The sequence below is a fragment of the Muntiacus reevesi genome, chromosome 17 (assembly GCF_963930625.1).
Source record: "Muntiacus reevesi chromosome 17, mMunRee1.1, whole genome shotgun sequence".
Lineage (NCBI taxonomy): Eukaryota > Metazoa > Chordata > Mammalia > Artiodactyla > Cervidae > Muntiacus > Muntiacus reevesi.
The window spans coordinates 43282796-43298768 of record NC_089265.1 but is presented as its reverse complement, the minus strand read 5'-3'; the positions used below and the strand labels follow the sequence as shown (position 1 = coordinate 43298768).

The following is a 15973-nucleotide window of genomic DNA, read 5'->3' as shown; positions in this document are numbered from 1 at the left end:
CTGACCAATCATCTAAGAATTGAATACTGAGCCTCTTTGTATAATGTCCATCAGGCACTTGCATTTTATAGACAGATATAAACTCATTGATCCACTGTCTAGGGTTATGCTTTCACTGCTGACTACTCGTAAGTTTATATTTTCAGTCAAAACTCAAAACCGAATATCACTTGTATGTGGAATCTAGAATACGACACAAATCAACATATCTGTGAAACAATAACAGACTCACAGATATAGAGAACGGACTCGTTGCCAAAGTATGGTAGCAGGTGGGGGAATGGAGGGAAGGAATGGGAGTTTGGGAGTGGCAGAGGCAAACTCTTATGTATAGGATGGATAAACACCAATATCCTACTGGATAGCACAGGGAACTATATACAATACCCTGTGATAAGCCATAGTGGAAAAGAATATGAAAAAGAATCTGTATATCTCTCTCTCTCTACATGTATATGTATCACTGAGTACTTTGCTGTACAGAAGAAATTAACACAAAATTGTAAATCAGCTGTGCTTCAATAAAATTTTTTAAAGAGTAATTAGACATTAAAAAGTAAACAAATAAATATGGAGTCATGACTGAAAAGAAAAACAGAAAACCTGAAAGACTGAAAGAAAGACTGAGATGCATGTATTTCTTTAGCTAAGTTACAAAGTAAGTTTTATCAGGGGGTCATTTGTTGCCTTTGTTCCAAGGATGAGGGATTTTCATTGTCTTTCTGCTTATATGGTGTCTCCTGCTTATATCCCTACTGATTTGAGTTCCTTGTTCCATAACCCAAGAAGACAAATATTACACTTATACTTCTTTTCTTTTGCATGAGGATACTTGACATATTTTTTTAAAAAAATTATCAAGGAACATAAGTTCTACTGGAATTTGTCTAGAGAACGCAGGGCAGTCATGGGGGTGCTTGGAGTGTGAGACTCTCACAGGAGTTCCCAGTGTAATCTCATTTGGAACTTGGAACCAGGCAGGAATTCTTCTGTTGTCCCAGGGTCCCATGCCATTTCTAAAGAAAAGGACGGATTTAAAATTTCTTCAGATTAGAATTTATTTGGTGATAGGGCCCTTGTGTATGAAAGAATCTGAAAGAATGTCCTTACATGGTTCTCTTAGTCATTCACATCAAAACTTAAGGAGAAAAGTTTCTCACCTCAAAGTGCAGTGGGGAAAAAGAGAACATTATAATTGCCATATCCTTCACAGAACACAGACTGGAGCCAGAAGACCTGTTACAAAATACAGTGTTGTCACCTGGGACCCCTGTGACCACAGGAATGTTACCTGTGGATGCCTCACTTCCCTTAACCCTAAAATGCGAATGAAAAGAAGACTCAACTCATTAAGCTGTTGGGAGAATTAAATTAGTTAATAACATCAAACATAGAATAGTATATGGATGAGTATTTAAGAGTTAGCTAGTTATAACTATCACTATTATTTCTATCCCAAAGATCTTTCGAGGCTCCATATTAAGGGAGAGTGTGGAAATAAACTGGCAGAATGATTCTTTTTCCAGTCTTTGGAGAGAAATGTACGTTAAAATCCAGGCTCCATCAGTTATCTGCTCTGTGACTTTGGAAATGTTAAAAAACAAAACAAAACTCTAAATCCCAGTTTCTTCATCTGTAGTGAGTATCTCCTTATTGGGTCACTGTAAGAATTCAGTGAGATTATACATGCAAGGCATCTAGCAAAGTGCTTGGTATATAAGAACTGCCTAGTAAGTGTTGGATAAAATAGTTGTCATTATTCATCTACTGGGTCTTTTGGCTCAATGCCAACACATTCACCCAGTACTCAGTAAATGCTTGCAAATGGTCTTTGAGTTTTAGAAACTCTGAAAAGAGATCTATGGGTAAACATTAAAAAAAAAAAAAAAAAAAAAAAAAGATCATTGATGAGTCCATTCTCAAAATATTTAAATAAAATACACCAGTCATCCTCCTCAGTGCCTGGCTAGGGAAACCTTGATGGCAAGTCATTCAGCTGGTGACTGGCGAACAAGGCTAAAAGAGATTGGAACTCTGAGTCTCTGCTGTTCACTCTCCATGATCTTTCCTTTGTCCAATGTTTCTAAGGAAAAGTTCTTAAATCACTTGCGTGTCAAATTCACTGTCTACTGTGCATGCCATGATTCACTGCACATTTGGATAGAATGATGGTGGATGTTATCTATTTTTCCAAGACCCATTAATGTTCTAAGAAATCTTAGACTAATAGGCTAATATTTGGCTCAGTAAGAGATCACCCATTAATGTGTCCAAACTTATTTTATGACAGAATATTGTCTCAAACTTGTGAATGACTTCCTGCTTGCCAAAATGACAAATGAATGGAATTAATTAAAAATATAAACCATTTCACACCCTTTTAATCTCTCAGCAATTTTTATTGTGAGTAGCTGAGTTTGTGGAAAGGCGAGAGGCGTGAGAGATATTCTGAGAGACCAAGAAACTTTCTTGACAACTAAGCTGTCCGTTTTCAGCTGTTATGAAGCAAACAGGTTGCCTTCATCCTCTCCCAAAAGTTGCTTAATGACATACTTGACAGACAAGAGGCCCATTTGGATCAAAACTGAATATGAAATCATTGATAATTATTGATATGTTTTTTTATAATGGGGGTGGTTTAAAACCTGGGATTTACGCTCTATAGCTTTCAGAGTCTCATTTTACAGAACACTCTTTAGAGTTTATGCGTATGGAAAGCAAATAAGTCCTATTTCACAAGTGCAAGATTAAAAATGAAACATGCATGCGTAGTAGCCAAGATATGGAAGCAACCTGAATGGATAGTGCCCATCAATAGATGAATGGATAAAGGAGATGTGGTATATACAGAACCGAATACTACTCAGTCATAAAAAAGAACAAAATAATGCTAAATGTGACAACATGGATGGACCTGGAGGACACTGTGCTAAGTGAAATAAAACAGAAAAATACCATATGATTTCACCTCTATGTGAATCTAAAAAAGAAGTGAATAAACCTAACAAAACAGAAACAGATTGATAGATACACAGAACTAACAGGTGGTTGCCAAAGGGGAGAGAGGTGCGAGAATGAGTGAAATAGGTGAGGGAGATTAAGAGGTACAAACTTCCAATTACAAAACAAATGTCATGGGGATGAAATGCACAGTGTAGAGCGCAGGCTAAGTCACTTCATTCATGTCTGACTCTTTGAAACCCTAAGGAGTGTAGCCCCCCAGGCTCCTCTGTCCATGGGATGGGACTCTCCAGGCAAGAATACTGGAGTGGGTCGCCTATCCCTTCTCAGGGGATCTTCCTGACCCAGGGATAAAACCTGTGTCTGTTACACCTCCTAAATTGGTAGGCAGGTTCTTTAACACTAGTACCACCTGGGAAGTACACTGTATGGAATACGGTAAATAATACCGTAATATGTATGTACAGTGGCAGATGGTAACTGGACTTACTATGGTGATCATTCTGTAATATCAAAAATATCAAATCACTATGTTGTGCAACAGGAAATTACATAGTGTTGTAGGTCGATTATACTTCAAAAACCAAACAAACTCATAGAAAAGGAGACTAGATTTTCAGTCACCAGAGGTGGGGTTTGGGAGGGAGGGGGAATTGGGTGAAGGTAGTCAAACCTAGACAGTGTATTAAAAAGCAAAGTCATCACTTTGCCACCAAAGGTTATGGTCATTACGTTGGTCATATACGAACGTGACAGTAGGACCATAAAGAAGCCAGACCGCCAAAGAATTGATGCTTTTGAACTGTGGTTCTGGAAAAGACTCTTGAGAGTCCCTTGGATAGCAAAGATCAAAACAGTCAATCCTAAAGGGCGACTTTCACTTTCACTTTCAAATGCAATCAACCCTGAATAGTCACTGGAAGGACTGAGGCTGAAACTGAAGCTCCAATACTTTGGTCACCTGAAGCGAACAGCTGACTGAACATCAGGGAAAAGACCCTGATGTTGGGAACGACTGAAGGCAAAAGGAGAAGGGGCTGACAGAGGATGAGATAGTTGGATGGCATCACCAATTCAATGGACATGAACTTGGGCAAACTCTAGGAGATGGTGAGGGACAGGGAGGCCTGGCATACCGCAGTCCATGGGATCCCAAAGAGTTGGACGTGACTTGATGAATAAACACACACACGGTCAAAAGGTACAAACTTCCAGTTACAAGATAAAGTACTAGGAATCTAATGCACAGCATAGGTATAATTAGTGCTGTTGCTATGTTACACAGGAAAGTTAAAACAGTAAATCCTAAGCATTTACATCACAAGGAAAAAAAATTTTTTTCCTTACCTGTTATTTTGATTCCATATGAAATGATGAGTGTTTACTAACCTTACTGCAGTAATCATTTCATGATACATACGTAAGTCAAATCATTATGCTATATACCTTAAACTGATGTAGCACGGTATGTCAACTACATCTCAATGACACTGGGGGAAAAACACAAATTAAAACTCATGACATACTATGCATCTTCAGGTATGTTATCTTTCAATATAATTTCTCTTTTATTATACAATATTCACAGCTGACTCATTTGAAAAGACCCTGATGCTGGGAAAGATTGAGGGTGGGAGGAGAAGGGGATGACAGAGGATGAGATGGTTGGATGGCATCACCGACTCAATGGACATGGGTTTGGGTGGATGCCAGGAGTTGGTGATGGACAGGGAGGCCTGGCACGCTGCAGTTCATGGGGTCGCAGAGTCGGACATGACTGAGCAACTGAACTGAACTGAATTGATTCAGTAAAGAACCACATGTAGGTAGGTTATTGACTATTTCATGCTGACAACGAAGATGAAAATCTTCAAAGATAACAGTAACCTATGATATATTAGAGCTTTTTAAATGTGAGTTCAAAAGGTTCTATTCTTCAGTGTTTTCTTTTTTTAAAAAAGGTACCAATGCATAACTCACATTTTCTGCAACAGAATTTGTGGAAAAGGAAAAAGATTTTCATATGCTTATTCCCAATTTTCAGGATTTATAGTGGAAAACCAAAGACTTTCCATAAAGCTTATATTTTAAAATGGGCTAATGCAGAGTCACAAAATAATTTAAACACATTCCAGTCTATTATCCATTTTTTTTTCATAAAGTCAAAATTAGAAGAAATCTGCAGAAACTTAAAAAAGAAAACATTAAGTTATGGTATCGGACAATATGGTTTTAGTCATAAAACATTGGTAATCCAAGAATGCAGCTTCTCGGTGAAGTTAAAGCATATTAAAGTCATCTTCATTACAAGCATGGCCACAAGTAACACTTCAGCTCTCTTTGGCAGTGAGGCAAAAGCTTTTCAAATAAGGAATGGAAATTTTTCTGAGCGTAGAGCTAAGTTATACATCACAATATTGTATAATGTTGTTGGATAGCAGTATTGCGATTCTGTTAAGAGTAATGGAATAAGTACCAAAGTGCTTGTGTAGTGGGGCAACTGGCTTGCAAAAACACATTTATCTGTGTACTCTTTTAATTTGTTCACAGTAAGAATAGATGAATTTGAAGTTGAGGAGTATTCCTTAAGACTGCCAAAGTATTTTAGGTCAAGTCATAAATTTTCCCTGAAGTTCTCTGCCAAGATTATGCTGAGGACCAAGAAGAGAATCCTTCAAATGGTTCCAAAATTAAACTTTAATCTATTATGGAAAAAATAAGTAAAAGTATATTTCCCTATCTTGGCTTGATTCCAAAGGCTTACTACCATACAGCAGGCACGCTGGCTGTAGCTGGGGCCTGAAACCCAGGGCAGAAGTGGGAATGCTGGGACACCATGAGCATTTTGCAGTGGATTCCCACTGTCTCTAGGGAAGCATGAATTTTTCAGGTCTGTCTTCCATGGTGGTAGCCTCTGAAAGTATGAAGGTATCACCCTATTCTGATGGGAAGGTGCCCAGGGTCCAGTGAGGGTCAAGTCTTTTGAGTTGGATGAGCTTGGGTCCACATCCTGACTCTCTGTATTGCACTGGGCATGTTACCTCCATCTCTCTGTGTCTCCTACTTCCACATCTGTAAAATGTTGATAATAACCACCTTCGGGATGGTTGGTTGTTATGATGGTTACAGACAATGACAATACATGTACTAGACAGGCACCATGATATGCCACCTATGGGTCACAAACCATGGCGGCGTAGGAAGCCATCGTGTAATCATTTCACTAGGTATTGCTTCACACTTCTCATCTCAAGCCCTCGTCATCTCTTAGCTGGACCACTGCAGAGTCCCCTATCTAGCCTTCCCATTATCAGCTTGTCTTCCTCAAATCAACCCTTTTCTCAGCTACTGAATTGGAGAGCAGGCTGTATCACACTGCTTCCTGTCTGCAGTACAATGAACAGGCGGGTCCAGAGGCGCCGTAGTAAACTATCATGGCAAAGTCACACAAATGGCTCCTTCAGTAGGATCTCGCCAACACATGATATCTCTTTACTCTTGCCCAAATGTAACTCAGATCTCTAGATTTCCTGCTGATCCTATGGGCTAACTGATACCCTTCCATAAACTTCTTTTGTGCTTAAACAGTCTACTTATGCTGTCTACAATGAAGATCCTGGGCTAGTATACAGTTCCTTTTGCTCTCTACCATAATTACAGATTTGTGTTTGCTCCTATTGATCTAAGGCGACCACAAATGGCAGGGATCATGACTGTGAATGTATTCCATATACTATCTGTACTCCAACAACCAACATAGTGCCTGACGGAGAGTGGGTACGCAAATGTGTGTTGACAGAATGAATATTCTTTAGAAGTATTTTCTGTGAAACAGTTGATTCACTCATTATACTATGAAATTATGGCGCGATACCACTTGTTTTATTTTATTCATAAACTCAGAACCCTCCCTAAAAACACAGATAAATGTCTCACAAGGTAGAAAAAGCAAATATCCTTGCAGATGTCACTGAATTTCTCCATAAGTCACATCAGCATGGAAGAGTCCTTTTTTCAAGGAGCAGACAAATATCCCTGTCTGCTTTTACCCATCAGGGTGGGTACTATTAATGTCTCACACTTGAGTTCCTTGGAAACAACAGCTCTCAATAGCTAGTTCAAAGTTTGATCATCTTTTGCCAAAAATACTTTTTAGACCAATCAGTGTCACTGTCAAGGTTGCACTGTGATTGTTTGTGATGGCAGAGGATCAAAGGACTCAGGCAGTCCTGATGGGTAAATAATCCAAGGGCTATTTGTCCATTGGTATGTCAGGGATGAAACAGATCATGTATTGGTTAGGCAAACTGAAATACTGCTTCACTGTTATATTTGGAAATTGCAACCGAAGACTCCAACGTCTTTGAAGTCTTTTGGTAGGAAGGATTATTAAACACAACCTCTTTCTTTACAGGGGAAAATGTCAAGAACTTTTTTCCTTTTTTTTTTTAAATTGATCTCAATAAGGGCTTTAGAGACTGATTAAATTCAAAATGTTTGTTGATACCAAACACTGTCAGGTGCTGTGGGAAGTATGTGATCCCTGTTCCCAAAGCATAACTCAGATGAGGTGAAGAGGTGGGGACTCCAATAAGGAGAACTAAGAAGAAGATTTACAAGGGGGAGAGTGAAGAGAGCCATGGGAAGGGGGAACAAAGAGGAAAGGGAGAAGTTTATTTACTTGGGAAACTCAAGGACTGTTTCAAAGAAGAGCCACACATTAAAGCACAGATAGATTTAAACAGGCCAGGATGGAGCCAGGGAAAGAAGCAGCAGGATAACAGAGGTGTAGAGGACAGCACAAACAGAGCAAGGAGGCGAGGAAGCAAAGAGCTCATTGAGTGAACAGCATGTTGGGGATTAGCGGGAGGGAGGAGCAAAAATATAATTGAGGGCAAATTACAAAGGACCCCGAGTGCCAAGCTAGGCAGTTTGTACTTTATTCTATTGGCAATCGGTAATCATTAAAGGATCCTTAGCAAGAGTATGTTCCTTCTTTCTACATCTGACTGGGAAGAGGAAGGAGGAGTTGGCCTTTCTTCTGGACACTGTCCTCAACCCTGGCCACATATTGGAATCACCTAGGGAGTTTGTTCATTTATTAATGTCTGTTTGTTAACAGGGCCAAGTCTGGCCCTATATATGGTCAAGTAAATCAGAATCTCTTGTGGTAGGGCCTGCGTATGACTATTTTTAAAGAAAAATTTAAGCAATTTTAATGTTCAGTCAGAGCTGAGAACCATTGGCATAGGTGTAAGAATTTCTCTAAAATTTCTATTTTTGTCAGGAGTGCTTTGTTGATATTAGGTATGACACGATGCTTTCCTTAATTAGGTATGGCCTAGTGGATATGATGGGCTTCCCAGGTGGCTCGGTGATAAAGAATCCACATGCCAATGCAGGAGACTCAAGAGACGCAGCTTCAATCCCTGGGTCCAGAAGATCCCCTGGGAGAGGAAATAGCAACCCATTGCCTGGAAAATTCCCTGGACAAAGGAAACTAGCAGGCTACAGTCCACGGGGTTGCAAAGAGTTGGACAAGACTAAGCGACTGAACACACACACACACAGTGGATGTGATAGAAATTTCTGATATACTATAAAAGTTCCTCATTTATCACCAGCAATATGTTCTGTGTTCAGTACCACCTTCTTTCTCTAGATATTTCATATACATACCTATATATGTATAAAATTAAACATATAGTCAAATGCTCCAAGAGCCTAGATCTGAATGCATGAATACATTTATATGACTGAGTTGATTAAGACACACAGAAGAGAAATTGAGGGAGAGTGGTGGGATAATTGGCAGAGGTGAAAATCAGGGTTGACCAACCAAAATGCTCAGTTCAGTTCAGTTCAGTTCATTCGATCAGTTGCGTCCGACTCTGTGACCCCATGGACTGCAGCACGCCGGGCTTCCCTATCTATCACCAACTCTCAGAGCTTGCTCAAACTTATGTCCATCGAATTGGTGATGCCACGTCAAAATGCCCAAGACACATTCAACTGTCTGCTGATCTTATACATCAAGATACCCACCACTTCTATTAACATAAATTCATTTTAATCAACTTCTTAAAAATCAAATGTTATTTAATAAGACAGAATTAGGACTGTCACTGAGATGACCTACCAAAAAGGTTCTGTTATTTTAAGAACCAGGATTTTTTATGAATACCTTATCCCAAAATGCAAGCCATAAAACATGGGGGTTGCTTGCATGCTGAGAGATTTGAAGATGACAATAAAAGCAGAAAGTCCTATGACAAGAGATTACTTTTTCCTCCCAGTATATTGTGACCATAGCTGACTTCTGTGATTATGAGTAGGCAAACATCCCAAATCTAGGACACCTTGTTAGGGATCAGGCCAGGAACTGGGTAGCCACTTCCCATTCAGCAATTCTATCTGAGTAAAGAAGACCCAGACTGGGCGTTGGCCTTGATAGGAAGAAGGCTGGCTAGACAGAGCCCATGTTCAGAGAAGTGAGTCACGGCAGGGAGGAGCAGGCAGAGATTACCAGTCCAGGTAGGTTAAGTCCCCAGTGGAGGAGCCATGTGAGACAACCTGGGAACTCAGAATGATATGGAGGCCAAGGGTTAGGGACATGCCCCAAACTGAGGGGTTGAGAGCTCAGGGACCTCCTAGAAGGCACCAGCAGCATCAGTATGGAGCCTGATTAATGCTGAGCCTTTCCGGGCCCCACTGTGCTCCTCCATAAAATGAGGAGGTTGTACTGGGTGAACTTTACGGCCCAGCCCTAGGATTCAGGATGCTGGGCAGAGCCAGGGCAGAACTAAGGCCATGCTTAGGCACAGCTCACAAGAACCAGGTTGGACTGGACATCAGTCGTAGCCTGGGTGGGCCCAGGAACCCCCTGTGGCACTGCAGGAAGAATGTGGCCTGGGGTGGACTGTTTCTCCAAGAGGCATATAGGGAACACCCCAGACTTGTGCTGCTCCAAGCCTTTCCACAACGTGGGGGGCTGTGCTTCAGCAGAGAGGGTGTCGAGAGACCAACCAGCAGAGGTGATGAAGGTTCAAGCAGGTCCAGAGGGTGGGAATTGCCTGGGTGAACTCAGGATGATGTCAGAGTGGGATGTTGAGCCATTCCCCCAGCATCAGGAAAAGAGCTATAACCTGCAGAAAGGGAGGACTGATCCTTCTCCTTCAGGAAGGTCTTTGGGATCCTGACCAGACTTTGGCTTTAGCTGGGCCTCAAGAAATATCAGGCAGGATTTATCACTATTAATAATAACTAGCACATGACTGAGTAAAGAACTGAAACTCAGCTGACCAAGTGACCGTAAGTGTCCTTAAGAGAGAAGTAAGGGGTTTGCTGAAGAAAGGAGGGTGACAGGAAGAGAAATAGGCATGTACTTACATTGAGATTTCAGTATATTCTACCACCACCCCACCACCCTACTCTCACCCTCTTGGTTACGGCAAACTTCTAGCTGGCCAGCCTGCCACAGATACTATCAGTTGCTCCGAGGTACAAATACCATCCAAATTCTTTCTGTATTAGGCATCTCTTCAAACCTTGACCCCCACTGTTGTAGGAAAAAAACCACCTCCTCTACAACAAGTGTTTTGAATTTCCTTTTCTACCTCCTCATAACCTGACATATGTCCACATCTGCCTTACTCTCTGGGGTGCTTTAGTGCCCCAAACTTCTAATAAAGGAGTAGTACCTGGATTTGGATTTTACTCTTTTCCTCCTGCAGTTCCTCCAATGACTTCCTCACAGAGCCAGTTTAAAGATACTAAACCAAGGTGTTCAAAAATCAGAACAAAGCCAAAACCCATCCAATGACTAATCTGAATCATGACTATTCTGATGTGAGGCCAACTTTATAGTCTCCAAGAATCCTCAGCCGAAGGGCTTCGGCCCCCACAGCTGGCACAGGGCAAGTAGAACTGACAATCTTGATTTCTGTTGAGGACGACCGTTAAAGGGGTTCCAATATTCTCTGAACTGTGAATAAATAAAGATTTTTTGAGATAAAGAAGAATGAATGAATGAAGATTTTTATAGGATAAAATAGATCTCTTCTTTCCAGGATTTAATTCAAACCTAAAACTTAGAAGCATTTTCAAAGTTTGATTCTGATACAATCTCACTTGCCTTGACAAGTGAGAGAAAATGAAAATATTCTACCAAAAACATGGAGGTAAATCAAGAAAACAAGGCCACATTGCCAAAATTGGAAAATAGATGAGATTAGGTTCCAGTACATGCTCAGCTACTCTGATGCCATCCTCTGTTCCCAGGAGGCGCCCTCCATGGTGGGGCACAGTCAAGTCAACACATTGCCTTGTCAAAACTCATCCATTCTGTGAGTGGAGATCAAGCATATTTCAAAATGGCCATGAGCTAGGGACACTGGAATTGTAACTGGAAAGGCTTAGAGACCTAATACACTAAATAAATCAAAGGGGTGGACCTCACATACGATTTTGGGCAGCTGGGATGTATTTTGAGACAACTCCTGATGTGAATCTCCTGTCCTAAAAAGGCAAAGATGTTAGTCGCTCAGTTGTGTCTGACTCTTTGTGACCCCATGGACTGTAGCTCACCAGGCTTCTCTGTGGGATTCCCCAGGCAAGAATACTGCAGTGGGTTGCCATTCCCTTCTCCAGGGGGTCTTCCCAACCCAGGAATCAAACCCAGTTCTCCTGTATTGTAGGCCGATTCTTTACAAACTGAGCTATCAGGGAATGAAATTCTAATTGGCAGATTTGTTTCTCCAGTTAATCCTCTTCACTGGGCTTTAGCATTGATTGCTCCACCATAAAATAACCTACTGACCAAGGACATCAAAGAAAGTGCTATTTGCATTCCAAATTCTTGTGGGCAAGAGTCACTGACACTTACAGCTTTCTATGCTACCATGCAACACACAGCAGTGGATGGAACTAGTTTCAAACGGCTTTTACAGCCAGATGAAGTAAATCTGCAGAAAGGCTGGCGAACAGCTTGCCAAATTTCAGCTTGGGACAATTTCATTATCTTTAATTTACCAACCTAGCAATGGGTTTATAATAGAAATTCTTAGTGATGGCTTCTCAGGAGGCAACCACGGCAGCTGGCACACACCTCCCTCACTGCACCTCTGGAGTGGACTGCTATGCCCAAGTTCTGGCCACTGAAAAACACGACCTGTGAGGACAGAAGCCTAATGGGCTTGCTCCCATAGGAATGCTCAGGGGCGACTGAATTACCTTCCCCTAGCCAAGCCAGGAGTCCCGGCCTTGAGCCAGAAAGCAGTGACTGTTAGACGTTGGAAAGAAAGCAAAGAGGAAAGCACAGTGCCTTCATTATATGCTGTAGCCGCAATCACCTTTCCCTATAAGCATCTTCCTGTTTCCCTGGAGGGGCACTGTTTAACTGCCACTGCTGCAGAGGTGCCAACTCAGCGGAGAGCACTTCCTGTGGGTCTGGACAGCAGTCGAGTGTGGCGGGATGTGGCCTGCCCACTGACCCTGGAGCAGGCTGCCAGGGGGCCACCATCCTGACAGAGGCCTGGCAATGCGGACACAAGACTGAGGCTCCTGGATTAAGGGGTGATGCTGATTTCCTTTTCTCAGAGTCAGACTAGGGTGAAGCAAAAGGGGTGTCTAGAGCATAAGACTGAAGGAGGTTTTCACTCTCAGGGTCATGCAAGTGGCTCTTTCACCCTGGTCCTAGCCCTGTGCAGAGCCACCAGTAGAGGTAGGGGTGTGTGTAAGGTCAGTGGTTCTCAAAGTGTGATCTCCTGACCAGCAACATCACCTGAAAACTTGCTAGGTATTGAAATTTTCAGCACCCTTCCAGACCCACAGACTTTGAAACTCAGAGGTGGGGCGCAGCAATCTGTGTTTTAATACCACCACCACCCTCCGCCCCCCACCGACCCCAGATAATTCTGATGCAGCTAAAGCACTGTGCTAGAGAATAATGCTCTCCAAAGCCTGTTGCGTGGCCCAGGCCATTGCTCAACATGCTTCACACACAATCAGAACAGGGAAAGGAGTAGGGTGATGAGATGAAAGAGATTTCCCTAAGGCAATTAGCAAGGTAGGAATTCCTCAAATAATAAATCAGGAATTGATTTTTTCCCAGCTATCCTTAAGTACTCGGTACTGAAGCCTTAGCAAGTGTTGGCAATAAATAACGTTTACTACTGAGTAGCTTCCTCCTGTTTCTTCCCTGACCTAATCAGTTCAGAGTTGGCTACTGACTGATTACCTTGGTACGTGGGCCAGGTGTCTGAATATTCTGAGATTCCCTCCTCTGGAAACTGGGGTTAACATCACCTCCCTGCCAACATCAGAGAAGCTAATAAATGCAAAGCCCCAAGGAGAAGCCTGAGGCAGAAAAGCTGTGATGACAGCTTATACATCCTGAGCAGGGATTCTGGGCCCCACCTTCTCCAGGGAGGTTAGATAATCTGGGGGCCTGAAGACAACTGAGAGGGGAAGGAGATTAACTGATCTCTTTTATGCTGCGGTGTTTTTTAAAGGAGGCTATTTCCCAGTGCCGGTGGCCTAGGACATCAGGCTTCTGATTGGGGTGGCACAAGCGAAAAAAAGGAAAGAAGTAGAAATATATTTACTAAATAAATAAAGGGCAAAAAACTGTATCACATTTAAGATCCCACATTTAAACTTTGTCACTAGAACCCAAACAGTGTGAGCGGTGAGGCAACATGCAACATGCAAGCCAGCTGAGTGACCTCAGACACACAGCCATAGACTTGGTTTCCTCTTTTGCCAAGTGCTGAATTATAAACCAACAATAATATGAGGATGATGTCATGCAACAAAACGCTGTCAAGCACAACACAAATGTGAGGTTCACACTGAGGTCCCATCACAGAGGAACAGCACCACCGTTTCTGCAGGATGAAAGGAAAACTTATCTCACCCAACTCGCCCAGCTCACAAAGGTGTCTACTGAGGACGAGAGAGCCTGTTGACCTGCAGAGGGCACCCAGCTGGTGGGAGACAGGCATCAGCTGTGTCCCCTTTCTCCCTTTCATTAGGGAGGAGCGGGGAGAGGCGAAATCTCAGCGCTTCTCGCCAAGGGCCAGGTAAATAAAGGACGCCCCACCAACCCCCATCTCTTCATTGGCCATTCATGCAGCACAGCTGAGAACTGGAAAGATGATTCACGACACCCTTTCTCCCGAGAGTTTGTAACTCCAAGATAATAACGTGATCCATGTGAAAGGGCTTCCCTTGTGGCTCTCTGGTGAAGAATCCGCCTGCAACGCAGGAGACCTGGGTTTGATCTCTGGGTTGGGCAAATCCCCTGGAGAAGGGAAAGGCTACCCACTCCGGTATTCTGGTCTAGAGAATCCCATGGACGGTATAGTTCATGGGGTCACAAAGAGTCGGACCCAACTGAGCAGCTTTCACTTTCATGCAGAAGAGCCGCCCGGCAAAAGGAAAGTTCAGGCTGGGCCCCTGGGGCCCGAGCCCCTTACCTTCCTCATTTAAAATCCACGGCAGGAACTCGAACACCAATTCAAAGCCGCAGGTGCTCTCCTCGAAGGTGCAGGACCCCGCGGGCAGGTCCAGGGCCCCGGCAAGCTGCAGGGCTGTGGGTACAAAGCGGGTTTCAGGTCGGGCTGGGTCTCGTTAGCAGCAACTCAGGGCACCCGGGGGAAGCACCTGGTGAAAGTGGAGGGAGGCGTTCGGAAGGGGCGGGAGAGGGGAGCGCTGCTGCCGCCCCCGCCCCGGCAGCTTCCACTGCAGGACTGTGCGCAGCCGCTGGGCTGGGGAGGGAAGTTAACTGCTGCTGAGACGCTATCCGTAGGCACCCTTAGGTGGCCCAGCCCCGGACCGCAAGCTGGACTACCAGGGCTGCAGGATTGGGAGAGGGTTGGGAGAGCGCCCCGCGGGGACAGCCCCGGGTCCAGGCTTACCTTGCACTGCCAGGAGGACGCCCCTGAGCAGCATGGTCGGGGAGGAGGACTGGACAGAGGAACGAACCGCCAGCTCGCCGGGACAGGCTGCTCCGGGTGGAAGGAGCGTGGGAAGCAGGGGCACCTCGAACCGGGGGAGGGAGAAATCAGAGGCAAAGCGCGCTCGAAGCTGCCCAACTTTGCAACGCGTTTCGGGAGCCGAATAGAGAGCTGAAGGTGCCTGAACTGGGAAGCGGCGCTCGTTGAGCTGCAGCCGCGAGGCAGCTCGCGTCCCAAATGAAGCCGGCCTCACAGCTGGTCCTGCGCTAGGATGGGGCTGGGCGGGGAGGAGACAACGGCACACGTTTGAAAAGCCAGCCAGGACTGGCTGGGACAGGAGAGGTCGGGAGGCAGTGACACGGTTCGGATTCTTAACGCTTGGTATCAGACCCCTGTCAGCCACTGGAGAGGGCAGGCGTCCCAAGAGACCCTCGGGGTGAGTTGGGGCTGGAGGCGCCCCGCCCCTCCCATCCGCAGGGGGAACCAGCTTATTTCTGGGTACAGCCTCTCTCTATCTGGAATGCTGGTCCCGCAGGGCTGGCCCTAATTTTAACCTTTTTCCCTCAGGATGGAAAAGGGTGGAATTCTCTTAGGAAAACCTAGAGGAAAATTTGGAAAGTGTTGTGTTGAGTGGAGTAAGGTTTATATTTATCTAGGAGTTCAGTATTTATGGCCCATTAATGTTAACCTTGGAATACCCACCCCCCCATACACACACTTTTATTTAGCCGTGGAATGTCTGGCATGCCTGGTGCTCAGCATTGCCTCGGTCCCTAAAATGGGGGCATTCCTCCTCTCCAAAGAGCCATGATAAATTAGTAGGAAGTTTCTAAATTGGGACGTGAGAGATGGGGGTTACTCCCTCCCTAATACCCACTGGCTACACATTTCCCTTAAGCACTAAGTGGGTCTTTAAAAATATTTTCTTCCAGTAAAGAAAGTGGTGGTGGTGGGGTGAGGGTCTTCTTAATGCTGTTTATAATGTTGGGCATGCAACTGTATGGCTAGGGCAATGGTTCTTAAAGTATATCAGAAACCCAGCATCAGAGTTTCTG

At 43.9% G+C, this 15973-nt stretch overlaps 1 protein-coding gene across 2 annotated transcripts in view; it reads right to left on the bottom strand.

The window, feature by feature from the left end:
• Positions 1-15232, bottom strand: part of MAMDC2 (MAM domain containing 2) — a 154218-nt gene extending 138986 nt beyond the window's left edge. For both annotated transcript variants that reach the window (XM_065907986.1, XM_065907987.1), the window contains exons 1-2: positions 14880-15232; positions 14439-14552 (exon numbers count right to left, since the gene is read on the bottom strand). In XM_065907986.1, coding sequence (XP_065764058.1) covers positions 14439-14552; positions 14880-14913 — 148 coding nt within the window. In that variant the 5' untranslated portion in view covers positions 14914-15232. The remainder of the gene's footprint in view (positions 1-14438; positions 14553-14879) is intronic.
• Positions 15233-15973: the final 741 nt, after the last annotated feature.